At 38.0% G+C, this 25739-nt stretch overlaps 1 protein-coding gene and 1 long non-coding RNA gene across 3 annotated transcripts; one reads left to right on the plus strand and one right to left on the minus strand.

Annotated features, from left to right (window-relative positions):
• Positions 1–202: 202 nt before the first annotated feature.
• LOC308703403 lies at positions 203–2122 on the plus strand. The gene is made up of 4 exons (XR_014031708.1): positions 203–262; positions 737–793; positions 1307–1386; positions 1477–2122. It is a non-coding gene; the product is annotated as an uncharacterized lncRNA (long non-coding RNA).
• A 4585-nt stretch (positions 2123–6707) lies between these two features.
• Positions 6708–25349, minus strand: LOC308703388 (E3 ubiquitin-protein ligase TRIM39-like). Of its 2 annotated transcripts, XM_081386829.1 has the most exons (7): positions 25250–25349; positions 24079–24635; positions 10258–10353; positions 8733–8966; positions 8510–8648; positions 8103–8129; positions 6708–7972 (listed from the first exon to the last, which is right to left on the minus strand). In XM_081386829.1, the coding sequence occupies exons 2-7, from the start codon at positions 24631–24633 to the stop codon at positions 7431–7433; spliced, it is 1593 nt and encodes a 530-aa protein (XP_081242955.1). In that variant the 5' UTR covers positions 24634–24635; positions 25250–25349; the 3' UTR covers positions 6708–7430. The 2 variants fall into 2 exon arrangements, with proteins under 2 accessions (XP_081242955.1, XP_081242956.1); XM_081386830.1 differs by lacking the exon at positions 10258–10353 and having other exon boundaries at positions 25250–25332.
• Positions 25350–25739: the final 390 nt, after the last annotated feature.

Genomic DNA, 25739 nt, shown 5'->3' on the forward strand with positions numbered 1-25739 from the left:
TGTATCGATGAGCTATAAAGTAGTTTGATTAAAAAAGAAACCGAATGAGGTAGCCTATGATTCGCTAAATAAAATTGATGATACTCACGTTTCGGCTTAAGTTCTTCACATGTTTATCCGATCTAATTTGATAGGAGGCGCTGTCTCGAAAAACGAGGGGTCTGAGAATGCGGGACTCTGGGTGCGGGACTGTAGATGCAGCAGGCTCCGAGTCTGCAGCTTCATACTACTCGTTTGTTCGGCTCTCCGTCTCCGTTACAAGGTTTCTAAAACTCGCCAAACAAGAAATATAAATACAGTCTACTCACTATATTCAAACACAAACATATATAAACTAAATGTATTATACATTACTACGTTTTTACAGTGTTAACCACTCGTTTATTGCACAGTATGTGGTATGAGTATGAAGGTTAGCCGCGATGCTAACTAATCTAATGAACATATGGAAATCATTGACTTATTTTCTTAAATTGTTTTAGCCATTCAGTTCAATGTATTGTGTAAAACTGTGTCTTCAAATTGCTGATATAACTAATTTAGCTGATTCCTGCTGTCGTCATTGGTGTTTGTTATGAATAACACAAGTGGTTATAACTAAATATAATGTTAGTTTGGTCTGTTTTTGTTTACTTATTACAGGTGCCCTCATTCTCTCAAATACCATTTTAAAGCCATTTACTGGCCAATAAATATTATGTTATGAATAATCAGCTTTGTTCTTTTGTTTCCCCAGAAGAACCAGTACATTTCTAAAATAATCTGAACATTTCAGAGGCAACATTGAATTACAGTAAGTTACCTGCACATGCAAGTACTTTATTACTATTTACTTTATCTGTGTGAAATTGTATTGTTTGACTGTGTAGTCTACTTGTATTTTTTAATCAGTTATTCTCTGAAAATCTTCCCTCATGCTCTTAAATCTCATTCATGTTACTCAGAAAAATAATATCACAGGTTTGGAGCCAGTAATGCTATGCATTTTTTATAGGCTATACCTTAATCATTTGCATTTGAATATAAGACATTTGAACTGAATTATAACTTCAAGTTTAGTCTTTTTAGACAAAAAAGCTAGCCTATTATATGGCTTCAGAAGACTTGCAACACAAATCATAACACATGAGTTGTGGACTCTTTTTGTTTTCATATTTTTCATACTTTTCTGGAACATTTTTGGAGCTTAACAGAATATTTATCAATTTTTACATAAATTGTTGCATTGAATTGAACTAGACAAGTGTACGTAAGAATGGTTTAATGAATGATTTGCACATTTTTTTTTTCTGCTTGTTTCATGCAGTGATTGGTAAGCGAATGGTGACAGGGGTTGCATTATGCCTGAGATCTGCTTTTGGGTTCCACAGACAGAAAGTCAAACAGGTTTAAAATGTCACAAGGCTGAGGAAATTATTTTAAGTTCACAACTATCACTTAAATAACATTACTAACAGTAAATTTTGTTCTTTGCAGGGATCTCGGTAAGCTGAAATACAAGTTTGAACAAGAATAAAAATCCTCCTGTACACCTGAAAATCGTTGAAGTGCCTGGACCATCCACCAGAAAAGAGGAAAAACAAACGGAAAATGAAGCTGATGCACCTTTTCACTTTTCTAACTCGTTAAGTACCTCACATGTCCCTTGTGAAGATTTTATTATTGATTGCATTTTATGTTGCAGCGAGTAAAGGTGCGGTCACATTTGTGAATTTCGTGAAATTACACAGGCAAAAAGGTCCATTGACCATTGTCAGCAGTGTAGCGATGTAATGTATGAAGCACAGCTCACAGGAGTCACTTTCACACAGCTTTCTGTTGGTCAAATCAAAACCATCAGACTGAAACACAAATGTTTTAAAGTTAAGTGAAGATGGACATTTTTTATTTAAAAATTTACATTGATTTATTACATGGAACATGTGTTTCCATGCATTTTGTTGAAATGTCTTTTCTTGTGTAGCCTATTGTATATACATGGTTGATTATTCATGTTGCTTATGTATTATACTATTTTTTGTGTATTCATTGATATTAATCTATGACTAGCTTTTTTCCCAAGTGCATGGAAGTGTATGTATTAAAATTGATCTAAAATATGTAATAAACAATTCTTATTTTGTATTTGGTTCAGTTTGTTTATTATAATAGAAGTCAATGGTAACCATAGTAACAACATGAAATAAAAAAAAATAATAAAAAAAAATTGGTTCCTGGAAGGCACCCAAAGTGGTTCCACACAGTGCCTAATATAAGAGTTCCTCAGGAAACCTGTGTGGTTCCTCAGAGAACTGCCCCTTTTTAAAGGGTGCCTAGAGGATCTACGGATGGTTCCGCCGGTGTGGCAAAGTGAAGAACCCCAAAAGGTTCCTCCAGGCACCTTTTATTTTTACAGTGTAGAATGGTTTTCCACAGCGTTTGTAATGTCTGCACAAAGGAGATGTGCAGCTGCTCGAAGATCTTGCCTTTGGAGAAAACTGTTGATTTTATACTCGAAAAATGTAAGTATCACTCCTTAAAAATGTATATTAGCTCAGAATGAATTGCATTGCTAGCCCACCCCAAAATTGAAACAAAATAATAATAAATGCTGACCAATACTTATTACTTTTTTTATACTTAAAATTATATAATTTAAAGGTCCCATTCCATGGATTATTTTTATTATTTTATCATGTTTCCAGGGGTGCCCTTATAATGTTAGTATGTTTTTTAGATCAAATTTTTTTATAATTTAGAAATAAAAGGCATATTTCCTAGCCTGATTTCATTCCCTGGTTTGAACACTCTGTTTGAAGGGGCGTGGCTGCTGTGAGACTTCAGTGTAAACGCCCTCTTCTGTGATTGGCTGACATGCTTGCATATGAAATATCTGGCATTACATGTGGAACTATCTGGAAAACTTTTACTATTACAGCTATTATACGTTTTTACTATTACAACTATCGGGATTAACGAATCGTGAGAAGTTTTTTAAGTATTTAGATCTATTTCAATCACATAAAAAACTGCAGTGAGCGTTGAGCAGATGACAGCCTGTTGATCGCGTGAAAAAAGATCTTATCATTGCAACGCAGTTTCTGCACTCACTAATGATTTCACCAATGCAAACATGAGGCATATAAATACAGTAAGAGCTTCGTTGTGCAGTGTAACAGCGTCATTTATTTCATAACGAGTTTTGGCAAGTGTCCAGATAAACTCGCGCTGTGTGATTGATTGACAGTTTGGACGACTGAGATCTTTGATCGCTTTCTGTATATTAATCACAGTTTAAGTAAGATTATTTTCATCCTACTAAGAGAAACGATGTGGAGTTGATCGCTACTTCCATATTAAATCACTACTTACCGCTTGCTGGAATATATAGTTGAAATTGCCCCCTTCGTCAGTATGAAGCGCTGAGAGAAGCCTGCTTGATATTATCCCAGGTTAGAAAAACAGTCCGTAGTGAAATGGACAGAGCAAACTAACAACTTCGAATTAAACTTTTGCGGTATCCGATTATAGATAAACATCAACCGTCTGTTGACATTTCGCCATCAATACGCCTGTGTTCCTGTGGGCGGAGCTTAGTCTAAACACGGTTCTGGTGATGTCACTAATGCAGGAAGTAGAGGGGTGTAGTCCAATCGAGCCGTTTTTTGTAGTCAACTTCTGTTAAATAAAATATCTCGCTTGGCATTGAACTTTGAGCGTTATAATTTTACAGATATTATTTATACTCTAACAACAACATTACACACTAACTAAACTTTGAAACATGGAATCGCATGCAACGGGACCTTTAATAAAACAAGCTAAATGTAATTTGTTTTGACATATCTATGCATGAATACACACTAGATAAATGCAGTGAAACATCTCAATTTTCATTAAAGCAATGAATTAATGTATACATTAATTAAATAATTATATTTTATATACTGACAACAATAAGAAACATGAATAAATTAGTAAAAGAAAAAATAAATGTAACTTTCACAATAAACAAATGCATATACGAGTCAACAAGACATGAAACAAAACTTTTTTCAAACTACAAGCATTTATTTACAGGTGCTGAACCCCAAATCCTACTGCCATCTCAAAACAGCGGTTCCCATTCTGTAGATTTATTCTGATGAATCAGCTGACCACCAGAGGTGAGCCTTGCCTTCAGGTCAGAGGTTGTTGCGTGCTGCGCTGTGCTTCACAATCTGAGGCAATAAGGGCAGGTGGAGTGATGGAGGCACAGGCTATTTAAGTGTAGGCTGTGTATTGGCTATGACTATAGCAAATGCTTGACCTCTCTCTCAGGTCCCACATGTCTCAGTCAGACATCAAATAAATAAAATATGAGCCTTTATAGACATAGTGTTAAAGGGATACTCCACTTTTTTCGGAAATATGCTCATTTTACATCTCCCCCAGAGTTAAACAGTTGAGTTTTACCGTTTTAGAATCCATTCAGCCGAACTCCGGGTCTGACGGTACAACTTTTAGCATAGCTTAGCACAGATCATTGATTCTGATGAGTCCAGTAGCATTTCTTTCAAAATGACCAAAGAGTTTCAATATTTTTCCTATTTAAAACTTGACTCTTCTGTAGTTAAACCGTGTACTAAGATCGACGGAAAATGAAAAGTTGCGATTTTCTAAGCCTATATGACTAGGAACTACTCTCATTCCAGCGTAATAATCAAGGAACTGTGCGGCTGTACCATGAGTGCAGCAGGCGTAATGATATGACGCAGCACCTGAAAATAGGTCTAATAGGTTAGACAAACTTAGTCCCGGTCACGTTGGAAGAAGTTACCGAGCTGGGGACTATTTTCAGGCGCTGCGTCATATCATTACGCCTGCTGCACTCATGGTACAGCCACATAGTTCCTTGATTATTACGCTGGAATGAGAGTAGTTCCTAGTCATATAGGCTTAGAAAATCGCAACTTTTCATTTTCCGTCGATCTTAGTACACGGTTTAACTACAGAAGAGTCAAGTTTTAAATAGGAAAAATATTGAAACTCTTTGGTCATTTTGAAAGAAATGCTACTGGACTCATCAGAATCAATGATCTGTGCTAAGCTATGCTAAAAGTGGTACCGTCAGACCCGGAGTTCGGCTGAATGGATTCTAAAACGGTAAAACTCAACTGTTTAACTCTGGGGGAGTTGTAAAATGAGCTTATTTCCGAAAAAAGTGGAGTATCCCTTTAAGTACTTATTCAAACAACAAGATCTTTGTTTACCCTTGCAAAACTTTGTTCAGCTGCTGTCTGCTGTGCGGTCAAGACAGGGGGCGGTGTTATCAGTTTACTGACAGTTTGAGGATCGAACAAGATTTACACAAGCTCTTTTTAAGAACTTCCATTGGCTAAATATTTGTAGAACAGACAGACATACATAATACATAAAGGGTGACCAATAGCATTGATTTAAAAAAAAAAAAAAAAAAAAAAAAAAACACCACCACCAAAAAAAGGTCACTTCAGAGTGTCAGGGCAAAAAGGGTTGAGCCCTACCTGTGCACGTGCCTGTTAAATACTACCAATAAATATATTGCATATATATATATATATATATATATATATATATATATATATATATATATAATTAGTAGGGATGCTCTGATCAGGATTTTTGCAGCCAATTACCGATTATTTGTCATCATGATCGGCCAATACTGGTCACGATCATTCAAGCTTTATATGAGTAATAATAAAGCTCTCTGTTGAATGTCAGTGTTATTTATAGTAATGCTATAGATTGTGGTTTTAATTTACAATGAACATTTTAATAGGCCTTTAAAAACAGGGCTTATTCAAATCACTATCCATATTAGGATACTATGGCTTGGGCCTACAAGACTCAGGGCCCTATCATACACTCGGCACAATGCAGTGGCAGGTGCGACGCAAGTGTTATTTGCTAGTTTCGGCCCGACGCAGTTCTCATTTTCACGTCCTGCGCCACGTTGTTAAATAGCAAATGAATTTGGGCCCATTTGTGCACTCATTGGCTGCCGGTCTGAAAACGAGGTGTGTTCATGTGCATTGTTGGCGCGTTGCTATTTTGAGGCAACAGAAATAGACAGCGATATTGTTTTATTTTATTTAAAGAGTGCGTTAGTAATATGCGCGTATAGGCGGGTCCACAACGCGTGTACACTCTGCTTATTACACCAACAGGGATGCTCAGCAGCACACAAACTAGCCAAATATTAAAAATAAAAGGAATACAATGTAAAAAATTATTATTGTGAACATAAACATATGGTGGAATCCGGCTTGTCCTGCATGTAGATGGTCTGCTTGCGCTTTAACCTCATAGACACACACACATTAACCTTGTGCACGAGCAGATTCGTTTCCTTGCTAGAGAAGCGTTCAGTCTTTCCGCTTGCAAATTCCATCATGTAAATAGCGAATCCGCCATGGCGTGAGCGCAACTAGCTTTTAATGGGAATGAGAAATTACAATATGATTGGCTTTTTGCACGTTACACCCAAAACACACCAATTACTCATTAAGAGAATAGGGACACACTTTTTAGACCATGCACTGGGAGAGCCGACCATTTTCCCCTTCGTTAAACTAGCAAAAGTTTAAGTGCACTTGCGCCGTGCGCTTTAGACCAGCGCTTAGATTGTTAAAATAGGGCCCACCGTGTTTCTTACTGCAACGTTCCCATTAGCTTCGACTTTTTGCAATCAATAAAACTTTTTTGGTAAAATAAAACCAATTTATTGGTAAATAAACTGTGGTAAGGTAAAGGTAACTGTGATACTGCATTAAAATATAAATACAACTTTAAGAAGTCAAACATTGATGGTTTTGTGTCTATGTACAGTGAGAACAGATTGACAGCTAACAGTTCACCAGAAATGCCCAAGCTGGCTAATCGAAAACCAGGAAGTAACCATGCATATGGGCAATTCAAACACTTTTTGTATGCCATAAAAAGGAATATATGCAACATATAGTGCGTCAAAATAATTTCAAATAAAAATAATTAATGCATATCCAATAAATCAAACAATCAAATGAACAAAAATAATAACAGAAAACAATGTTCAAATAGGGCTATACACAAGTTTCTTTTCTGTTTAGATGTAGTTCTGCAATAGTCTTAAACTGCACTAAAGCAAGACATTTCAATATTTTACATGTAATTTCACTTTGTCAGATGTAAAGTGAGAGAAAATAGTTTGAGCAAATATTAAAGAAGATTTAATACATTTCAAGAAGCATGTAGAAATTCATTAATGGATCATTTTTATCATCTGTAATTATATTAAATTTGAAAATCTACATGACAAACAAATGAAAAATTTGTTTGTGTTCTCATCTCTTAGAAACCATATATTTAGTACAGCACATAATGTTCGCAGATTATTAGTCACAAAAGTATTATTTTCATATAGTTTCCCATATTGGGCTGTACATTTGTTAATCTACATAGTTATATGGATCATAGATGTACATTGGGCCTAACTTTTTATCTTTATCACTGTGGCCAAAGAATGGAAAGAGTTTGTCAGTGAAAGTCTGACCAGTGAAAGAGTAGATATGAGCACTGGACTCCACATCATAAAAAGAGACCAGACCCTCCTCATAATCCACAAACACACCAACTATCTGTGGCTTTACTCTCCGAAAAAGAAATACTTTGGGATCTTCACAGGCAATATATTGACCGCCCCTGTGAATCATAGTCCAGAATCCATCCTCAGGACACAGTGTAATCTGTCCCTTTCTGTTAATGGATTCTCTGGCCACTCCGAAATCCCACTCCACACATCCATCCACTCTCACCTCAAAGTAAAATCTGCCTGAGTTGTATCCCTTGTCTCCCAGGACACACGGACATGTGTCAAATCTCTTTGGATTGTCTGGGAAGTCACTCTTAAAGTCACAATATTCTATTCCTTGTCCATAGTCAGGCAGGGAAAGATATGGATTAACTGTATCATAATCAGGAATCACAACCACTGAGAAAGATCAGAGAATATGAATTTGAAGCTGAAAATACAAAGATTTTCAAGTATAATATAATACAGAGTATAATCAAATTATGGTTGACTCTGTGTAAATGTAAAGCAGTGAAACACATCACATTACCTCCATACTGCCGAAGACTCTTCAAAACTGTGAACACAATAACAGTAAATAATTATGAATAAAACAGGTTTTTGTTGCAACTAATTACATCATTTTTTTTAAGTTTTCTTGCTTTGGTTGTACTGTTTTTTTCTCTCTTTACTGTCTCTCCACCTTTTACACGATTGATCAGGTGCAGGGCCATACACAAGGTTTTAGAAATACAGAGGTCTGGACCTCAGGGATGGTGGGTACGGCCCTGATAAGGTGTAATTAATTATGCTTGGTGTGGGACAAGAGACAGGATAGGATTAATTAGAAGACTAGTAATAGCAGAATGCTATTAAATAAAAGAATAACAGTGAGGGATGAGGAAATAGACACATGCTGACGAAGGAAACTCTACACCATACTTGATATTCGCCTACCAGTTCGCCTGAGTTTGTCATCTAATGTCTCCTTCAGTTGAGTTAGAGCTTTATTGAGTGTGTACGCATTCATTTTATAGCCATTATTGATATCAGTCCATTTCTTGGTGCTTATACGACTGCAAATGGATGGGTAAATCTACAGCAGAAGAGATGAAAAATCTGTCAGCATTAAGAGTTTTATAATGTATAATATTCTTACTGATGACAGATGTTGACAGACCTGCATGAGATGGAGATGATCGTCAGTGTGTGAGAGCTGCTCCAGCTCAGTGTTTCTCCTCTTCAGCTCAGTGATTTCCTGATGCAGCTCTTTAATGAGATCTTCAGCCTGTTTCTCTGCTGCTTTCTGCTGTTCCTCCATCATCTTCAGCTGATCAGACTGATATCTCTCAATGGAGCGGATCAGATTAGTGAAGATCTCAACACTGGAGGATTTCTCTTTATCTGTGTTTCTCTGATGAATGAGAACAGTTATATTAGTTAATCTATTCCGTGTTCACATATTATTTACAGGGATAGTTCACCCCAAAATGAAAATGCTCTCATTATCAATTAACCTCATGTTTAAAATGTGTGATTTTCAGTGGAACACAAAATAAATGTTCATGCTGCTCTTGAAGACGAGCTGTTGAACAACTCCAATAGAATTCATACAACACATTTGTGCTCTATGGGAAAAAATGTGCTTGGAGCAACATGAGGGATACTAGATGATGGCAGAACTAACAATTGTGTAAGCTCGCACTCGACTGGCCCAAAGTCCGGAATCCGACCAGCGCGGAAGGTCTTTACGTGTTACTGTCTTTTCTCGTGGCAAAGTATTTTTTGATTAAATGCAATACATTTTAATATGTATTCTCTCGTTATTTCATCTGACTCCATAAATGAAAAGGTTTTAATGATATCTGTGCATCATTAAATGTGAGCTAATGTTTGACTATTCTTTTTAACTCTTTAATGAAAATAATGTCAAAGTCAGTTAGAATAATCAAATGTAACAATTTATTATGTCAGGTAAATGTATCATGCCAATTTCATAATCAATTCAAAGATAATCGATACAAAACATCAAAAGCTCCGGATTAAAGAGAAGAGATGCAACCCAACGGGCTAATCTGAAATACAGAAAGGCCCCAAACCCTTTGCTGCATTCCATTATATAGACAGATTCTCTTTCACATGGAAACATCTGCTAACAATGGAAATTTACATTTAGAGTTGACACCTTTTGGGGGTGTGAGACCATTTGCCAGGAGACCAATCCTCCTTGTGTGCCAGTTATCTCTAAACTCTTAAAACTTTATTACCTTTTGTTTTACTTATTTGGAAATGAGGCATTTGTACCAATCAACCTGAGACACTTCAAATGATACTAAACATGTATAATACTTGATGATAATCATTCACATTAAACCATTTAGATTATTGGGGGATGAGGGAATGAAATGTAGATTAGGATGATTCGGAGGTGAGACTTTCGTCTCGATAGTGCACAAGAGTTCAAATGTTAATTTCCAGAGAGGTCCTTTGTCCTCTCAGGGCCTCAAGTAGACTGCCTAGCATTTAATTCATTTCTCAAGTCTTACAGTTATTTCAGTCTTACAATTGAAATATTATGATGCATATAATTTTTTTAAATGTATTTTTGCTAGGATAGTTAGAGAGTGAACAGAAAGTGAAAGTGAAAGGGGGATCGGAAACGACCATGAGTCAGGATATGAACTCGGGTTGATCGAAGCACAAACCTTTCTCAGCTCTACTAAGTGTTTGATCTCTTGAATCTTCTTCATTCTGTCCTGGATCATCTGATAAACATCTATCTGTGTCTGAACCAGCTGATTCTACATACAGAGAAAAACATTTATCACTGAATATAGCTTTCCATCTTCTGACAGTCTTATTTTAAAAATAAAAATAAAAACATTTAAAGATCATATGAATTCAAAATTATGGTTTGTTAAAATCATGTCTGACAGTTTTGAGGGTAACAAAATCAGCTTTTATCAGATTTAAAGAAAGACTATTGGATTTAGCTGTTCTTCAACATGTCAAGACACAGGAAATAAAACATCTAGGTTACTAATGTAACCCCCATTCCCTGAGGGAAGGAACAGAGACTTTACGTTGGACTGAACTGATGTATTGGGATCCTGCCTGAGAGCCTTTGAGTGGTAGCAGAACAAGCCAATGCACATTGGCAAGTGAGATTTGCATCGCAAGCCACTCCCCGCTTCCGGGTATATAAGGCATCGCGCAAACTCACACATTAAGCTTTCTGCTGAAGGGCTGAGACGGGGACCATCTCTTTAGATGTTGAAGCGCCCAGGGGAACAGCCGCTGCACTTAACCGTGCAAACACTCATCAACCACGACTTCCGCTGCAACATGCCGTAACACCAACACTGTGTTCCTCTGCAGGAGCACCGAATGAGAGGCTGGGTCCCCCGGCAGGAGAGTCACACCAACACAGTCAAGTCAGGTCACCTTTATTTATATAGGCTTTTTACAATACAGATTGTATCAAAGCAGCTTCACAGTGATAACATTAAAATAATTAGGGGTGTAACGATTAGTTTTAACAACGATTCGTTTTCGTATCGCGATTCGTGGTTGTCAATCTTGGTCTGAGCCACCACAGTCACATAAAAATATACAAAATAACCAGTAAGTGGCTTTTTGTTATGGAAACAAACAACAATTAGGCTACCATGGTGATACACAATACTTAATTAGAAGAACTGGTAAAGAAAGATGGAAACTGCTCCTGATAAATAGCAACACATATGACGTACCAATAACGTAATTTATTGGTATTTTACTTTTATTTCGTAACTTACTAATTTACGACGTTGCATGCTCAAATTTCTTTTGCGCTGCAGTGAAGTGATACAGCGCGCGCCGGCGCATTTGCGCGTGCAATTAAAGAGTGCACGCTACGAGCACAGTATAACAATGACAGGACATGAAATTTCGTTTTTCTGAGGTGAGAGACTTTATTTCGTTAGTTATGAAAGTTATGAAAATAATGATAGAATAATGACACGGACATATAGCCTGACAACATCATCTGACCGCAGATACTGAATCTGGACAACACAGGTTTTTTTCTAATTTAAAACATAACGACGTTGCATGCTTGTAGTTTATTTTGTGCTTTATATATAGTTCTACCAGAAAGACTCGGAAGATAAAGTGATGTAACAAAGCATATATTTATTGGCAGCCCGGCAAGCATTGTAAAGTTCTTTGGCGTAGGCCCCGTCCATAGCTCGTAATCCGAGGGTAGCGGATCTGCATCTCCTGCCTGAAGACGAAGGCAGGGGCGCAGCCGACCCCCCTAGAAGGTATGGACAGGACCATCCTGGTGGTGGTGGGGAGGATGGAGGTTGTTGTCGCGTCAGCATCTGCGAACTCAAACATGAGTAAGTACCTATCTTTTATACAGAAAGTATAAAGACGTGATTGGATAGAGATGAGGTAATAAGTGACGTAGTGATTGAGTCTTCCTGGCAGAACTTAGCTAAAGCTTCCATTGATATGGCGTTCCGATCGGCTCTTTATTATGACTTTGCTACATGCACTCGTCTCAATGAACGTGACGTCTGCGTCTGCCGAACGTGACGTCTGCGTCTGCCGAACGTCTCGTCTGCGTCTGCAACATCACTCGTTCGTGTGCCGAACGTCACGTCTGCGTCTGCCATAGTCTGCTGCAAGGGCGGTTTCCAGCACATTCCACACACTCATTCTTTATTATTTTTTCCCACTGATCTTCAGTTGTATTTTATTAGCAATTAAGTGATTTTACCTTGCTTATGTATAGCTTTTATTCCAAATAGTAAATATGAATTTACACAAATGTTCATGTGAAAATATTTGTTTGCCATTGTTTCTAGTCAACATATCCACAGATAGCCTACTTATCAAGAAATCATAAAAAGCATGTATGTAGCCTACTATTCACCACTAGGAGTCTCTTGACCAACACAAAATAACGTAGTTGTAAACATTTGGGCTAATTTAACTAACATAAATAATATTTGTAATTTGTAATATTTTTAATGTTTAATTTTAGAGTTGTAATATTTAGTTTTAGAGTTTCACCGAAGTTTGTTTGACAGGCGGTCAGACAGTTATCATCAGAATTATACTTAAAAACAGTTAAGAGGAAGGTGAGCACAGTTTATTATTATTATGCTATTATTATTATTATTATTATTATTATTATCTAGCCTAAATGTATTTGCTTGTGCATAAAAACATTTAGATTTGTATCAACAAGTACATAAATATTTTGGCACAATATAGTCATTCAAGCCGGAAGAGAATTAACATAGAGCCTATAGTTTCTCTTTCAATTCTCCCATGATTTTTAACATCACACTTAAACAACATATTCTGATATTCATTCATGCTGTAACTAGAAGAGATAATCGATCAGTTCACGTCCTGCTTGGACAGTAAAGAGTCACAAAAAGGTGTGTCTATTTATTATTTGAATTTCTTAAACATTTTCAAAACTGTAAAAGGTTAGGTTATATAAAAATAAAACATTCATAAATTATTTCATGATAAATATTAGCCTACTGAACTCTAATTTATAGTTAGGTATAAACGCAAATAATAATAATAATTCATTATTAATATCAGGCTAGTCTAGGCTACATATTTAGAAGACGCTTTTATCCTAAATGGGAACAAAGCAATTCGTCAAATTTCAGTCATAAATTAATATAAGATTATCACATAGCCTATAAACCCAAGATTTTGACGCAAATAATCCAAGTGTTTGTGCGAAGTGTGGAGCGCGCTTGCTGCATGCCACGGAGGCGCGGGCGCGAACACTTTCCTATCATCAGTGGGAACAACTTAAAATAGCTGTAAACTCACAATAACAAGAAAACATTGTGCTTTTGTAAAATAAAATAAAACAATCAGCCGCATGATCTCCGTGAACTGGAGCGCGTCTCAAAAATGAACTGAAACATAGGCCCTACTGCCTCACAGTCTGACTTGAGGAATATACTGTACATAGCTTGAAATGGCTACTTTTAAATGAACAAGTTCAAATCGAAAGTGTCTGATTATGTAATCCGTAAAGGTTCATTTCTATAAGGCGCATCCGCAGCGGAGATTGAGATATGTTTGCAGACACGGATTTAAAAAAATAAATAAATAAAAAAGCACGTTAAACAATTAAAATGCCTCTTTATTTTTTCAGACACATTTATTATAATTAGCCTACTTTTGCTGGTGCTTTGCAGCAAGATTTATGCGTGCGCTTGAGCTAGGCTATATACTATGCATGCACCCAGTATTTAATTAATATAAACGTGCGATTAGTCGACTAATTGCTTAAATAAATTACTAGTTGACTACAAAAATCTTTAGTCTATATGGCAACTCTAATCAATACATTTATTTGACATTTTTTACTTATTATTTATTGGATAGTAATTATTCAGTTATTTACATTACATTAGTTGAGTTAACATAGCTTAATTAGTAAATGAACGAAAAAAAGAGATTAAATTAATATGCTAACCATGTATTTGTAGCATTGCTTGTTCTTACACGATAAAGACTGTTTTAAAGGTGACAATCCTTTATACGTGAAGATTATACTGTATCTTGAAGATTGTTGTATTGTATCTTCTGTTATAAAGATGAAGATTGACATTTCGTTAGTTAAAAATAATAAGCACATAATACTGTAAAAAAAAAAAAAAAAAAAAAAAGTTCTGTTATGCGTTTTGACTACTTTTTGTATTTTGTATACCCTAATTTGATCCCTAGGTAATTGTCACGATATGCATGAAAGCAAAGACGGTAGTCGGATCTAAATGCAGCAATTGAATTTAATTAACAAAGACTTGGCAAGACTCAGAACTGGAACAGGGATTACTCATGGAAGATACATACATTCCTTCATACAATAACTGACCCCGAACAAGAGAACACACAGGGTTTAAATACACAGCGGGATGAGGGAACGAGACACAGCTGGGGCAAATGAGCACAATAATCAGGACCATACAAACTGAGAAGACAACACACCTGAAACAAGGGAACTAATTAACATGACTAGCAGACTAGGACTAACTGAATACAATGAACAGGAACAAGAAACTGAATGTAAAAACCAAAGACAGAGAAAACACAAACCAGAAACATGACAACATTACACACCGTTACAGTAATGAAGATATATACAGTGAGGAAAATAAGTATTTGAACACCCTGCTATTTTGCAAGTTCTCCCACTTAGAAATCATGGAGGGGTCTGAAATTGTCATCGTAGGTGAATGTCCACTGTGAGAGACATAATCAAAAAAAAAAAAAAATCCAAAAATCACAATGTATGATTTTTTAACTATTTATTTGTATGATACAGCTGCAAATAAGTATTTGAACACCTGAGAAAATCAGTGTTAATATTTGGTACAGTAGCCTTTGTTTGCAATTACAGAGGTCAAACGTTTCCTGTAGTTTTTCACCAGGTTTGCACACACTGCAGGAGGGATTTTGGTCCACTCCTCCACACAGATCTTCTCTAGATCAGTCAGGTTTCTGGGCTGTCGCTGAGAAACACGGAGTTTGAGCTCCCTCCAAAGATTCTCTATTGGGTTTAGGTCTGGAGACTGGCTAGGCCACGCCAGAACCTTGAGAGCCCGATCTCACGGGAAAACGTACAAATTCTACGAGGTGGCTTATTCGTACGAATTCATACGACCTGACTCGTACGAATTAGTACGATTTTTGCAAAATCGTACATATTTTACGAATTGGCCAATTCGTATGAATTCATACGAATGACCTACCCCTGACCCCGCCCCTAAACCTACCCATCACGTGGGTTTAGACAAATCGTACAAATTCGTACGAGTGAGGTCGTACGAATTAGTACGAATTAGCCAACTTTTTATCATTCGTACGAATTCGTACGAATTGGTCGTGAGATAGCGTTGAACCTTGATATGCTTCTTACAGAGCCACTCCTTGGTTATCCTGGCTGTGTGCTTCGGGTCATTGTCATGTTGGAAGACCCAGCCTCGACCCATCTTCAATGCTCTAACTGAGGGACTGCAAAATCTTGCAATACATGGCCCCGGTCATCCTCTCCTTAATACAGTGCAGTCGCCCTGTCCCATGTGCAGAAAAACACCCCCAAAGCATGATGCTACCACCCCCATGCTTCACAGTAGGGATGGTGTTCTTGGGATGGTACTCATCATTCTTCTTCCTCCAAACACGTTTAGTGGAATTATGACCAAAAAGTTCTATTTTGGTCTCATCTGACCACATGACTTTCTCCCATGACTCCTCTGGATCATCCAAATGGTCATTGGCAAACTTAAGACGGGCCTTGACATGTGCTGGTTTAAGCAGGGGAACCTTCCGTGCCATGCATGATTTCAAACCATGACGTCTTAGTGTATTACCAACGGTAACCTTGGAAAAGGTGGTCCCAGCTCTTTTCAGGTCATTGACCAGCTCCTCCCGTGTAGTTCTGGGCTGATTTCTCACCTTTCTTAGGATCATTGAGACCCCACGAGGTGAGATCTTGCATGGAGCCCCAGTCCGAGGGAGATTGACAGTCATGTTTAGCTTCTTCCATTTTCAAATGATTGCTCCAACAGTGGACCTTTTTTCACCAAGCTGCTTGGCAATTTCCCCGTAGACCTTTCCAGTCTTGTGGAGGTGTACAATTTTGTCTCTAGTGTCTTTGGACAGCTCTTTGGTCTTGGCCATGTTAGTAGTTGGATTCTTACTGATTGTATGGGGTGGACAGGTGTCTTTATGCAGCTAACGACCTCAAACAGGTGCATCTAATTTAGGATAATAAATGGAGTGGAGGTGGACATTTTAAAGGCAGACTAACAGGTCTTTGAGGGTCAGAATTCTAGCTGATAGACAGGTGTTCAAATACTTATTTGCAGCTGTATCATACAAATAAATAGTTAAAAAATCATATATTGTGATTTCTGGATTTTTTTTTTTAGATTATGTCTCTCACAGTGGACATGCACCTACGATGACAATTTCAGACCCCTCCATGATTTCCAAGTGGGAGAACTTGCAAAATAGCAGGGTGTTTAAATACTTATTTTCCTCACTGTATATATATATATATATATATATATATATATAACTTTTTTAAAGGGCCTCGTTTTTCCTGGACCCGCTACAATTGAGAATCACTTTAAGCAAGCACGCTAAGACAATTTGAAGTATTCCACTTAATACACAATATACAATAATTAACAACGTACCGCTTGCTGTTCTAGTGAGGACGGGCCGAAAAAAATATTCCTCCAATTTATACCCACCCCACCACATACACCACAATTTTCTCTCTACACAACTTTAATAGTTGGGAATGCATTGCTGTACTATTTACTACATCTCACAATCAATAGTATATTGTTTATACAATTGTTATTTCCCTGTCGACTGGTGATATAACGGATTGCACTTTATGGACTTTTTATTGCACTTATATTGTAAGATTTCTCTGATGTTATTTCGTTGTTATTTATAACAATGACAAAAAATAAAGAAAAAATAAAGAACAAACAATATTTACAAGACGCTTTTATCGAAAAAAGGAACAAAGCAATTCGTCATATGTCAGTCATAATACAGGTTAGACAATAATAATACAGGGTTTTATTTGATTATCACAAATAAACAAGATTTTGACGCATATCCAATGGTTTGTGCGGAGTGGAGCGCGCAATGCGTGGCACGGAGGCGCGGGCGCGAACACTTGTATTTTCCTATCAACAGTGGAAACAACTTAAAATGCTCATAATTTATGGTCATATAGAAAATAATAATACATAATTTGCAACTACTTTTATTTGAGTAAACTCACAATAACAAGAAAACGTTTTGATTTCGTAAAATAAAAGAAAACAATCAGGCGCGCTTTCATGATCTCCGTGAACTGGAGCGCATCTCATAAATGAACTGAAACAAAATAAAGCTTGAAATGTCCAATTTTAAACGAACAAATTTGAATCTAAAGCAAATACTGTTTATCTAAAGGCGCATCCGCTTTACAGCGGAGATGGAGATATGTTTGCAGCCAACACTGATTTAGAAAATACTAGTTTATTAATAAAAACAATTAAAATGCCTCGTTATTTTTTCAGACACATTTATTATCATTAGCCTATAAACCACCTATAAATCAGCTCTCTGTATGGTTCCAGAGATGGCTCTTCTCATTCAGCACTGCGGGAAAATAATTTGGCCTTAGAAAACCAGTAAAATAAAAAAAATAAAAAAAATCCATATTAATTTGTGAATATTTTAAATGTTTAATAAAGGGTCATAAACAAAAAGTCAAATAATAGTTTACAAACTATTTTTTAAAAAAAGTTTACAGTCGTTTTTTTTTCACCACAGGTGACATATATATAAAAAATAGTAGCCTATTTTTCAATTCTATTCTTAAATGATCTACAGAAACAGTGTTTGCGCGATCGAGTTGTCTGTTTTCTAGTTTACCAAAGTGCTGTAGCCTAGGCCTTTTAAAACTATAAAAAATTAAAAACACAATAACAACCCTAACAATAAGCTATAAAAATGCAATAGCCTATTTGTTTCTTCATATTTCCATCTTTGTGGGGGCATTTGGCCCTCAAAATGTGGGTTAAACAACACACACACACACACACACACACACACACACACACACACACACACACACACACACACACAAAATCCTATAAATCGCAGACGTCACGTTATAAGACAGACGCAAGTGTCACGTTCATTGAGACGAGTGCATGTTGCACAGTCATATTAAAGAACCGATCGCAACCGCTGGCACACTGCACTGAGCCGTGTTGAGTAGAGTGTTAAATACGTGTTAAATACGTGTTAGAGAAAAAAATAATTAATAACTTCACTGCCACACGTGAATGACTCGTGACGTCTGACTCAACACTTCACTGCCACGCGTGATTTACGTGACGTCAGCGTGACGTCTGCGTCACGTCTGCGTCTTAAAATGAATGGAATAAATAGCAGAAAGAAAAAAAAATAAGACGTTGGGTGAGACGTTAATTGAGACGTTTGCATGTTGCAAAGTCATATAAAAGAACCGATTGGAACGCCATACATTGAAGCGATATAGGCCTACAGCACGCTCCGCCGCATTTGCGCGTGCAATTGACCTATGGCTAAGCCATGCCCCCAAACGGGATGAGCCAATCACAGTGCGCATAGCTAACCCATACACTCGGACATTCTCTGCTTCCACGTCCATTGAAATCCATTGCAGTTAGTCAGTTTTCATTCGTTTTTATATGTTTTTTCGTGTCATTTTAAGTTTAAAATGGTCAAATGGTGTGCATGGTGTACATGCAACTCCGACACTAGGTATCCTGAGAGGCTGGGCGACGGTGTGTATTTTTGACCCTTTCCCAAGCCACATTTCAACCGAGATAAGTGTCTGCTCGGTTTTAAGTTATGTGGTAGACCCATAGACTGTAAAAAAATATGGACGTAGTGTCCGTGACGTCACCCGTAGGTTTCTGAAGAGCATTTTTGAAGCCTAAAGTAGGCGGAGCCGGCCGTCGCCATCTTGGCCTTGCGTCACTACCGGATAACAGAAAATAGGCAAAGAGGCGGGGCGTGAGTGGAGCTGAGGAGCCGAAATCACCTAGCTCGACGTCATAGATATAAACACTGTTTTATATCTATGATATATCTATAAACACTGTTTATATCTATGGCTCGACGTGATCGAGTTAGCTGATGATGTAAAGCCAATTAAAAGTTCCTGTTTTTGCCCTTCGAAATATTATATTATAATATTTAAAAGACACGGCTACAAGTGAGACTGTGTATTGTGATTCTGTACTATTCTGCTAACGTTAGTTGAAAATGTATTATGCAGTAACTTAATATTACTCTGAGAGTGTGTGTGTGACAGTGATTTATGTGCACGTCAGTCACTCTTTATGGTCCGTCAGCGCGGCATCGCTCGTCAAGTTCGTAGAGAGCTTATTCAGTCCATTTTAAATTCTGATTTTGGCCGCCTCTCAAATGGGTTATAGATATATTGCCTATTAAGTTAAAGTAAATGCGCTAGAAAATCCGCGATCATTCATGGATGTGCATTTATAGCATGGACGGAGAAAGCGCCGACGCCTGCATGATTTCATCTGACGGTAAAAGCATATTATAATCCATCTGTTCCGTGAGAGCAGAACGAACGAGCCTTTATTGACGTTTTTAAATCTGAAAACTCCAAAAAGCAACGAAATTGTGAGACATCCATTAGTGCATGTTCACAGAGGAAAACTGAAATACAGCGCTGGTTGTTCTCTCGAACGATACTCGACGACAACAATCCTAAGCCGTGGGCGAAGTTAACGTTACTTAATGGGTGTATTCAATAGTATGAAATAATCCCGAAAAAAAGCACAAAACACTGCAGAGATGGCAAGTTCAGCAGCTAACATTTGCTGAGGTGAAGTGACGGCTAGTAACAACAGACAAGCGGCTAGCATTGACATCAGCGACAACCCACCTGTCACTCAAGTGGCCACACCCTTAATTATGCAGAACTTTAAATATTAATCAACTAAACGGATGAGTTATAAAAAAATTCACCCCCCTCACAGTTGTCATGAAGGGCAAAATTAGCTGTATAGACCAAAAAAACATACAGACACCAGGCTGTAAACACGTTTTTTTCTGCTGTAAAATTTGGTATTTTAAAATGGGGGAGATACAGATTTGACTCACTTCTGACATCAGCCTCAAGCGGCCAGTCAACGAATTGCAGTTTAACTCACTTCCGTGTTGGTTTCAAGAGAAAGACGGGGAGGTTGCCGCTTGGGTAGACCACAACACCAACTAAACGCAATTAAACAAGGATGTCTACATCTGTTCTAAGGTAAGTCAACAACGTATTTGAACGTTATCTTTAACATCTCTAGCATAACGTTAGCATAACTTCTAGCTGCGTTGTAGCTGCGTAGCCAGACACAATGTTGTGTTTTACACAAATATAAGTAGGCTAAACACTTGTAATGATGTCCTGTATGAACAAAATGGAGTATGTTTTTATGTTTCCACTGTTCGATCGCGCCCGCGCCTCTCTCTCTCTCTGATACACACACTCATCCAGCATAGCAATCTTGACATCGCAGCCTGTTCATTATGCTGCATTCACACCAAACACGAATAGAGCGTCAAATTCGCGCGTATCGCGTCTAGTTCGACGCTTGCACATTTTGAATCCATTCGCGCGTCCAAAGCGAATAGGACGCGCGTATAAAGTGAGCGTTTGAAGCGAAATAGCACCAAACTATAACGTGTACACTGACTGTGACCTGTAAATCTTTGTCTGGAGCTGAAGCTTTTCATCGACCTTCTCAACAATGAAATTATTAATATAACCCCTCCAATATATAGTTAAGGCCCTTTTGGTGACTTTCGAGATGATATATAATCTTTTTGTCTCCAAAAATCATCAATTGCCTCCTGTGAAATGTCTCCTACTGTGACAGCTGCCACAGCGCCTGTTACCGAATGTTGACTGTTTGTCCCAGTGAGTGGAGGGGGCGTGGCTTAGCCATAGGTCAATTGAAGAGTGCGCGCTACTGCAGTATAGCGGCTGAGAGGACAGGAAAGCCCGTGTTTCTGAGGTGAGAGACTTTGCGCTGCTTGTTGTCTTTGCGCTGCTGCTTGCGCGTCACGCATGGCGATCACGTCACAGATAGGCAGACTGAATCAAGTAACGTTTAACGCCTATCATTAAAAGTGCTAAGAAAAAACATCCATATAAAGTCTGACGTTCTCAAATCCAATGCGTTATTTCCTAGTATCGATACAATCGATTAATTACCTTTTAAAACGATGTTAGATTGATATACAGTATGTCGTCCGGAAGGCCAACTTGCGGAGCACAGATCGATGTAGTTGGATCATAGGAATATAAATCGGTACATCGTTGTAGTTGATGAATCGTTACACCCCTAAAAATAATACAACACAGTTTGTTTCTAGAAGAAAACTGCTTCATCGTCCACCTTAAGTAAGGCAGATCAATAATATTGTTGAATATTAAATGTCCCCAACTAAGCAAGCAAAAAGCCAAGGCAACAGTGGCAAGGAACCAAAACTCCATCAAGGTGACAGAATGGAGAAAAAAGAGATTGCTTCTTTAGTCTAGATTTAAACTGACAGAGTGCGAGAAGGATCTACCGCCAGCAGTTGATTTTGATATTCTAGGTATTATTAACTGGCCGGAATTTTGAGATCGCAATAGATGTGAAGGACTATAATGCGTTTTGAGCTCGCTCAAGTACTGGGGAGCTAAACCATTTAGTGCTTTGTAAGTAATCAGCAATATTTTTAAATTTATACGATGTCACAGTCACCCAATTGCCCTGCTGCACGGGGTCTACTACAGCCAGAACCGAACAATGTAAAGAGTTCACTAAGCTAGTCGCATCCAAAGCAGTATCTAAAGCCCTTGCACTCTTAAAATTAACCTCAATTAAAGTTTGGATGCGTGTCTCTAGTTCTAAAATCTTCTGCTGACTATCTTCCTGCATTTATCACATGTAAAGTCCTCTGGGCTGACAGAGAAGGCTATGATATACATGTGACATGAAGTGCAAGTGACAATTGAAAGATTACCGTAAAACTTCAAATAATAGCCGAGTCCCAAATAGACGCCTGTCTCTTTTACACGCCTGGTGTGGCTACAGGTTTGGATAAATAAAGGCCGGTCTCTAATAGAGGCCCGGTCTGTTTTTTAGTTTCGGGTTGTATTTAATCTTCTAAAACCCGTCAGATCGTCTGTTTAAGCCAGTTCTATGGAGCAGATTGCGCACGCAAGAGAGCCCTGCGCATCTGGACCATCTGGACGGGAGCTGTTAGCGCAAGCAAGGCAGGCAGAGAGAGTTAGCGCCGCGTCGCGTCTATGACAACTCGAGGTTTCGCACACCGGACAAGAAGCGCCGCGTTGCGTCTACAACTCGAGGTTTCGCACAACGGACGAGAAGCGCCGCATTGCGTCTACAACTCAAGGTATCGCACACCGGACGAGAAGCGCCGCGTCGTGTCTATGACAACTCGAGGTATCGCACACCAGACGCACACTTTGTCAGTTAATGGCCAGCAATATTGTTGTGTTTAAGGACATTATAGAATTAAGATCATGTCTGTACTATGTTATGATTGAACTGTACAATTAAATACAATCGTTGCTTAGTCTGCAGTCTGAATTCACTTTACCTCAGAGCGTCCGTTAACTGAATGAATTGAGAATATCACCTGAAAATCCGATAACATAAGCAATTTTCATTCAACCAGCTGATTTATGTAAATGAATGTAAAACTAAATGAATATTGCAGCACAGGGTGAAGTCTCAACACTAAATTAAAGGCCCGTCTCATATAGACGCCTGTCTCAAATACAAGCCGGTGCAGTTCGGCGATTTGGGAAAATAAAAGCCCGGGCTATTATTTGAAGTTTTACGGTATGTGTATTTTCAGTTAACTTAAGTCAGATGCATTTACATGGTTACTGTGCATTAGATTTAATCAACTCTGTCTGTGTCTGCAAAGGTGTGTGCCAAATGGCCCATTCAGATGTATGGCCCATAGAAACTGATTGGTCAGAGTGGATTAGCAAGTTAGATCGATCACCTGTGGGAGGTCCTAACAGTTTTCCTTTGTTTGTAGCCCTTTTGTCTTGATGTAAAAAGTTCTGTCTCAGACACAGAACTTTGGGTTAAGATTGTTGAAGGGCGACATGCTAACATCGCTGCTGAAGGACGGCTACACTACAAACCTTCAATAAATTCTTCTCCCCACAAGAACTCTGGTCAAGCTTACTTATTTTATGTATTGGAGAAATCTAATACATTGGCAAGCCACCCAAACGACTGCTCGGCCAAATACACCAAAATCTAACACGATAATAGGAGAAGACATGACTCACCGTGTTTGTTGACTGATTCTACTCACCACTGTTGTTTGATGGACTCTCTTTTGCAAGCAATAGTGATTTAGATTAAAGCTAGCGAAGTCAGATCAATGTGACAGACAAAATTAGATAATATCAGATATCTGGTTGATGAGTATGATATATTTAGCGATATAAACAACAAGAAATGATAGTAAATAGAGAATCAAAACCGAAAACTATATGGAGCTTACAGACGCAAACCACACGGCAGCAAGACAGTGAGGCAGATCGGAGCAATCGATCACGATCCAAGTGCAAATACGGTTTAGCTCCAAATACCCTAGTTACGTGAAGTCTATCCTGATCCTGAAGGAACAGCTTACCTCTTGTTCCGTAGACTCACTGAACGATGTTTGAAGAGCAGAGTGAAACAACATCTGCTCTGCTCCGAAGCAAAAGCTTAATGTGTGAGTTTGCACGCTGCCTTAAGGTGACTCTAAGGTGATTGGGCTCTCAGACGAGATCCCTATACGTCAGTTCAGTCCGATGTAACGTCGAACGTGACTGACTGATAGAGAACTGAATTTCATGGGGTGTTTAAAGTGCTTTGTTTGTAACTCTTTACCTTCTTCTCTCGACTCTCCTCCTCTATAGGAACAGTGTTGTGAGTCCTGTGTTCTCCTTCAGTGCAGGACAGACAAACACACGTCTGGTCATCTCTGCAGAACAGCTCCAGAGGTCTCTCGTGTTTCTGGCATATATAATCCTCCAGATTTTCCACAGCGTTGATCAGTGTGTGTTTCTTTAGACGTGGGACTCTGCGATGAGGCTCCAGATGAGTCTCACAGTAAGAGCTTTGACACGTCAGGCAGGTCTTCACTGCTTTCTGCTTTCTTTCATCACAGATGTCACAGAACACCTCAGATTCTCCTAGATTGAGCTTCTCCTTAAAGTGTTGCACAACCTCTCTGAGTGTTATATTAATCTTGAGATCAGGTCTTTTGCTAAATGTTTCTTTACAGAGTGGACAGAAGCAGATCTGTGTGTTCGTCCAGCTCTTGATCAGGCAGGTTCTGCAGAAGTTGTGTCCACATGGAGTGGTGACTGGATCAGTGAACACTTCCAGACAGATGGAGCACTGGAGCTCCTCATTTAGTGCTGGGCCACTGGAGGATGCCATGGCTGAAAAGATAAGTAATTTCAATAAATCGTCTACATGCTGAAGAGAGCAATTTAGATAATTATATGTACTGAGTAAATTAGGCTATGGATGTTGCATGTTAAATACTATTATAACTTACAACAATAAATTATGTACCACTGTCTATATCAAAGACAAATACTGTCTAACACGCACTAACACTAACCCTAACCACACTGAGCCTATAAGCTCCACCTTTAACCTCTGGTCTGAGACTGCTGGTGTTGTTTTAGATGGGTACTGTATTGAGTAATAGAAAAAACCTGATGAAACTAAATACAGAAACTATGAGCCACAGTAGGCTACAGCAAATGTAAATATTTTAATACCATCATAAGATGTATTAAGACAACACAGAAAATGAGTGGAACTGTTATTTGTCAAACAAATAACTTACTAAATAAACATCTGTAACCACCAAGAGTCATTTCTGTTTAATAGAGTTATAATTTTCATTGAAATTTGTTTATTCTGTCTGAAGTTCAAATACTTCCTGATTCTGATATATGTTGCATGAACACAGACTTTCATTTTACAAACGTTCTTGTACTGCATCATGCTATTAAACTAGTGAACTTACATTTCCATCGCTTACCTGTGAGTGAATGTCAGATTTGATCGTTAATTTCAGGTTTTCGGAAAAGAAATGTTGTTCGAAGAAGCTTCCAGTTCATCTGTTCAGTTTCACTTTCACTGAAGTCTTTACAGGCATGCAGTGATGTCATATACTGTAGCTCCGCCCATAATCATAAATATGAAACTGTTCCTAATCCATCCATGATGAGTGAGTAAACAGTGTAAGAAACTTTTAAAATGTGTGTAGTTTTGTCCAGTTCCTTAATTTTATGAAGAGAGCAGTGGCAAATATCAAGTTATCACAGTTTATACAATTGAAGTTTGTATGAAAAGGCACACACTAAACATATGATTCAGTGCAATGTGCCTTGATTTTCTGTATCAGTAAAACAATAAAACATATAAAGGCTTTTGGGTAGCTAAAAATAAATTATGAAGGCGTGTTAAAAAAAAAAAAAAAAAAAAGATTGGTAGGCTAGTTTTTTTAAAATCAACCCCATAGAGATAAA

This window comes from Scardinius erythrophthalmus (genome assembly GCF_964197995.2).
Source record: "Scardinius erythrophthalmus genome assembly, chromosome: 15".
NCBI lineage: Eukaryota > Metazoa > Chordata > Actinopteri > Cypriniformes > Leuciscidae > Scardinius > Scardinius erythrophthalmus.

What these genes read in the sequence shown, in the direction of transcription:
- LOC308703388 (XM_081386829.1), bottom strand. Translation starts at nt 24,633, where the DNA reads ATGGCATCCTCCAGTGGCCCAGCACTAAATGAGGAGCTCCAGTGCTCC. An exon ending in TGACAAACTCAGGCGAACTG is followed by an intron (nt 8,130 to 8,509) that starts GTAGGCGAATAT and finishes TTGTGTTCACAG; the next exon opens with TTTTGAAGAGTCTTCGGCAG. An exon ending in GAGTCTTCGGCAGTATGGAG is followed by an intron (nt 7,973 to 8,102) that starts GTAATGTGATGT and finishes GATCTTTCTCAG; the next exon opens with TGGTTGTGATTCCTGATTAT.